The sequence below is a fragment of the Cinclus cinclus genome, unplaced genomic scaffold, assembly GCF_963662255.1.
Source record: "Cinclus cinclus unplaced genomic scaffold, bCinCin1.1 SCAFFOLD_54, whole genome shotgun sequence".
In the NCBI taxonomy this organism is placed as follows: domain Eukaryota; kingdom Metazoa; phylum Chordata; class Aves; order Passeriformes; family Cinclidae; genus Cinclus; species Cinclus cinclus.
The window spans coordinates 1022567-1027974 of NW_026912192.1; the positions used below are offsets into that span (position 1 = coordinate 1022567).

At 56.3% G+C, this 5408-nt stretch overlaps 1 protein-coding gene across 1 annotated transcript; it reads left to right on the plus strand.

Moving 5' to 3' along the window:
• The first annotated feature begins 735 nt into the window (after positions 1–735).
• On the plus strand, positions 736–4588 carry LOC134057571 (zinc finger protein 239-like). Its single transcript, XM_062514551.1, has 2 exons — positions 736–1695; positions 1882–4588. Exons 1-2 carry the CDS (start codon positions 1614–1616, stop codon positions 2796–2798), a joined length of 999 nt encoding a protein of 332 aa, XP_062370535.1. The 5' UTR covers positions 736–1613; the 3' UTR covers positions 2799–4588.
• Positions 4589–5408: the final 820 nt, after the last annotated feature.

The window sequence follows — 5408 nt, forward strand, 5'->3', positions numbered from 1 at the left end:
CCCATGTTTCATGTCTTTAGTCCCATGTCCCATGAAACCCTTCACGCTGTGCCCCAGTCATGCCCAGGGCCCTACACCAAGCCCAATCTTGGCATCATGGCCCTGGGAACTGGGACTGGCACTGGGGCTGGAAGCCACCTGGGACAATGCCTGGCATCATGACACAGCAGCTGGAAACGTGGTGGGGACTGGGACTAGACCAATGGACACCGGGTCTGGGGCTGGGCACTGGAACTGGACACCAAACCAGGATCTATCTTAAGCCCCCATACTGGTCTGGCAGCACTGAGGTTACTGGGGATACTGGGAGCTACTGGAGGGGTACTGTGGGTGCTGACTGCTTCCCCCCCAGAACACGACGAGAGGAACCCCCGGGGCGGGGGGGGGGGGGGGGGGGGAGGTGGGGGGCAGGAGCCCCGAAAATGAGACACGCGAGCTCCCAGTTCAGCAAGGTCACGGTGCGACAGCCCAGTCCCTGGCTCCTCCCCTGTCCCTGTCCCCTCCTCGGTCCCCAGGGCATGACACGGGGCTGTCCCTATCCCAGTCCCTGTCCCCATTCCCGGTCCTGTATTCCCGGTCCCTGTCCCCATTCCCTGTTTCCATTCTCGGTCCCTGTCCCCATTCCAGTCCCCATTCCAGTCCCCGTTCCCACTCCCGTTCCCGCTCCCGCTCCCATTCCCGTTCCCTCTCACCGCACGCCGCCGCCATCGCTCTGCCCACCGCTCCCGCCCTCACGTGACCAGGGAGAACCCCGCGCTGCTTCCGCACACCAATCACAGCGCGCGATCGCTCCTAGATTTGCATAACCACGCCCTCTGCTCCGACACCGCCCACCACCGGCTGTAGCCGGGTCTAGGCGCAGTTTGCTCCCAGTTCCCTCCCAGTGCTCCCAGTAAGAGCGGTACTGGCAGGGAGAGCGCTCCCAGTTGCTTCTAGGTGCTGTCAGGATCGTTACCAGTGCTCCCAGTATCACTTCCCAGTGCCGCGCGGGGCGCAACCGCTTTGCAATCCCCCAGGGCGGAGCGCGGCTGCTTTTGCGCGTCGGCACCGGGCCGGGCCGGGCTGGGGGAGGAGGAGCGGAAGGAAGAAGAGTAGTGGAAGGAAGAGCAGCAGCAGAACCGAGCGGCTCACTCGCTCGCCCGCTCTAGGCCGCAGCTTCCCCGACTTCCCCAGCATCACCCCTCCCCCCGGAAGCCGCAGGTGAGCTGGGAGGGGGAGCTCGCCCCAAATCCATCGTGGGGAGGTCTCCTGGAGGTTTCTTTGTGGGGCAGGAGATGTTTGGATCTTGCAGGACCCCGAAGCTCAGCCGGAAATGCCCCGGGAGGGATCTTGGCGGGTCCCACATTGCTATCGCTCGTTCTGGCGGAGAGGGGGCGAGATCGGTTCTGGGGATATCCGGGAGAGCCGTGGGGGAATACGGGAACCCCGGAGCGGGGAGAGCGCAGAGGGGCGATCCCGGAGCCGGGGGACCCCCGGCAGCCTGGAGGGGTGTGGGAGGTTGGTGATAAGCAGCCCCAGGCTCTCTGAGGCTGAAAGGGGCACTGGCTTGTCCAGCTGAACTTGGCCCGCAGGAACATAAACCCAACGCGCTCAACCCTTCTTTTCCCCCAAAAATGGATTTCCCATTCCTAAACCTTGGCCCGATGGAGGATGAGGCCGTGAGGAAGAAGAACATGTCCCCGGAGCCCCAGGCAGGTGAGGAGGAAGTCCCTGCCCCTTTCACCCTCTGTCCTGCTCCATCTCCCAGCCCAGCACGGCCCCCGGCTGCAGGACAGCCCCGCTGCCGACGCCGTCCTGCCAGGGACGTGCTGGGGGGATCTCCTTCCCCCTCCCTCTGGAACAGAGGCAAATCCCATCTTCTCCTTGTCCTTCCCCCTCTAGACAAGGAGCTGAGGATGGAGACCAGGGAGGACAAATCCCTGCAGCAGAACCTTGTGGAAGAGGCTGTTTGGAGCAGCTCCATTGCACAGGAAACCAGCGAGGAGGAAAAGCCCGGGAGATCCCACATGAGGATGGGCTGCAAACACAGTTCTTGGGTATCCGAGGAGGAGAACCAGGGCCAAAGAACCGGACAGAGCTGCAGCCAGAGCTCAGAGCTGGGGTTCCATGAGCATCTTCATGATGCGGATAAGCCCCACAAGTGTTCAAATTGTGGGAAGAGCTTCAGCAAGAGATCCTCCCTGATCTGGCACTGGAGAATCCACATGGGGGAACGGCCCTATGAGTGTGGGGAGTGTGGAAAGAGCTTCAGTACGAGATTCAAACTGATCCGCCACCAGATGATCCACACTGGGGAGAGGCCCTATGAATGTGACATACGCAGGAAGAGGTTTCAGACCAGCTCCAATCTCGTCATGCATCAGCGGATTCACACAGAAGAGAGGCCCTTCCGCTGCCCTGACTGTGGGAAGGGCTTCAAATACAACTCCCGCCTTGTCTCCCACAGGCGCATCCACACTGGGGAGATGCCCTATGAGTGTGGGCAGTGTGGGAAGTGCTTCAGGACAAGCTCTGAACTGATTGTCCACCAAAGGATCCACACAGGGGAACAGCCCTATGAGTGTGATAAATGCAGCAAGAGGTTTCTGACCAGCTCCAGTCTCCTCCTGCACCAGCGCATTCACATAGAGGAGAGGCCCTTCTGCTGCCCCGACTACAGGAAGGGCTTCAGGCACAACTCCAACCTCGTCACCCACCGGCGCATCCACACTGGGGAGAGGCCCTATGAGTGTTCTGAGTGTGGGAAGAGCTTTTCACAGAGCTCTCACCTGACCAAACACCAATGGAGGCACCACTAAGGGAAGCCCTGCAAATCAAGTGCAGGAAGAGCTTCATGTGCTGCTCCAGCTCCATTCTCCATGGCAGGATCTGTGCTGGATGATGCCGAGTGACCCCTGGTGGGCAGAGCCCCGGTGATCCATGTTAGGAAGACACCTGGCTGGGCGGCTCTTCATCCTCCTGGCTTCCCTTGAGCACCTGGACATATCCACAGATCAACATCAGAAATCCATTGTGAAGAGCACGTTTGTCGACTTCTGACCCGAGAAAAATCTCACTCTTTGCATCTTCTGGTGGCATCAAGCAACACTGAATGGCCTTGGAGGTCTTCTCCAATAGAAATCCATCATTTTAATCCTTTCTGGCTCATGGGCATCTTCCACAGCCAAATGGGAACATATTGGGGCAAACCCCACAATTTTGGAGATGGTGGGGTGGAAACCCCTTCAAAAAGGGTTCTTCCCACCCAGCCAAGCATGTGGATGCTTTGCCAGCAGGGACACATAAATTCTTTTGTTTTGGCCTTGAAACAAAAAGGTTTCTGTTCATTCCTTTGAAAGCCCTGTAACTGGGGTGTCCTGGTTTGAAGGACAGGTGTTTGCCAAGGAAAGCAGAAGCTTCCCCTTGGACTGAAAGAAAATATGATTCTTCCGATTATTATAATTTCGGAATTAAGAGAGCTCTCAGGCAAAGATATGGGGGTAGGAATAACAGTTCTTTACTAGTATATTTAACAAGACAAACAAGAACAACAACAGCTATGAAATTACCCACAAACAGAACAGTAACTCAGTCCCAGTGTTTTTTGGCTGCAGGCACCTTTTCCCTGAGCTGCAGTTCCCGGTGCTGGGGGCGGGCGGCTCCCGCAGAGCTGCAGGAGGGCTGGGGGTGATGGCAGAGCTGTCCCAGGGGGAGAGAGAGATGGAGAGAGAGCTCTCCGCTCACGGTGTCGGTCCCGGTGCTCAGCAGAGTGCTGGATGGTGGTAGTTCACAGCGAGAAGACAGCCGGGCAGGGTCCGATGGTGGTTTCCCGACGCTGGGATGGGACACAGACGGCGATCGTCCTTCTCGTCCGAACTCCGCGGGAGAAATGGGCCGAGGCCCAGCCTTCCTCTTCCTCTTCTGGCTGTTTGAATCTCGCGGGGCTTGCTTCTTCCCTCCCGTCCCCTCCCCCTTGTCACCAGGGCCCAGTCAACAGGTATCTTAGCATGACAATGGGGAAAATTCCACAGAGGGAAAAAAAAAAAAGAAAGAACTAACCCTCAACATTATCCACCCCGAATTTTCCCCTACCATCATGCCAAATCAAATTAAAAACCTTCAAATTATAGACATCCATACAGTTACAGATACAGGCACAGTATTGTAGGTAGTTCACCCTAAAACAATGTCTCCTTGGGGTATGCATCTGGTCTTTCCATCCCTTTGCATGATCCACCAGGTACACCCTGGCCCTTGAGCAAAAACCACCCCCTGAATTGGATTGTCTTTGCTGGAGGCAGGGTTCACCCAAACAGTTTTTCCTAGCATACCTCTCATATGCACCACTGGAACCTTGTCCCCATCTGGTGTTCTCAAGGGCTCAGACTGGGCAGGGCCTGCTCGATTAGTGGAACCTCGGGTGTTCACTAACCATGTGGCCTTTGGTAGATTAATCTCTCAGTTTTTGAAAGTCCCCCCGCCCAGTGCCTTCAAGGTGGTTTTAAGCAGCCCATTGCACCGTTCCACTTTCCCAGCCGCTGGTGCGTGATAAGGAATGTGGTACACCCACTCGATGCCGTGTTCTCTGGCCCAGGTGCTTATGAGGCTGTTTTTGAAATGAGTCCCATTGTCTGACTCAATTCTCTCAGGGGTACCATGTCTCCAAAGGACTTGTTTTTCCAGGCCCAGGATGGTGTTGCGGGCAGTGGCATGAGGCACAGGGTAGGTCTCCAACCATCCAGTGGTGGCTTCTACCATGGTCAGCACGTAACACTTGCCTTGGCGTGTCTGAGGCAGTGTGATGTAGTCAATCTGCCAGGCCTCCCCATACTTATATTTGGACCACCACCCCCCATACCAGAGGGGCTTCACTCGCTTGGCTTGCTTGATGGCAGCACACATCTCATAGTCATGGATAACCTGGGAAATACTGTCCATGGTGAGATCCACCCCTCTATCTCATACCCACTTATAGGTAGCATCTCTGCCTTGGTGACCTGAGGCATCGTGGGCCCATCGAGCCAGGAACAACTCTCCTTTGTGTTGCCAGTCTAAGTCTATCTGTGACACCTCTATCCTTGCAGCCTGATCTACTTGCTCATTGTGTTGGTGCTCCTCATTAGCCCGACTCTTGGGGACATGGGCATCTACATGATGGACCTTTACGGGTAGCTTCTCTACCCGACTGGCAATGTCTTTCCACTCATCAGCAGCCCAGATTGGCTTTCCCCTACGTTGCCAGTTAGCTTTTTTCCATCTTTCCAGCCAGCCCCACAGAGCATTGGCTACCATCCATGAATCAGTGTAAAGGTAAAGCTTTGGCCACTTCTCTCTTTCAGCAATGTCCAGGGCCAGCTGAACAGCTTTGAGTTCAGCAAGTTGACTTGATCCACCTTCTCCTTCAGTAGCTTGTGCAACCTGTCGTGTGC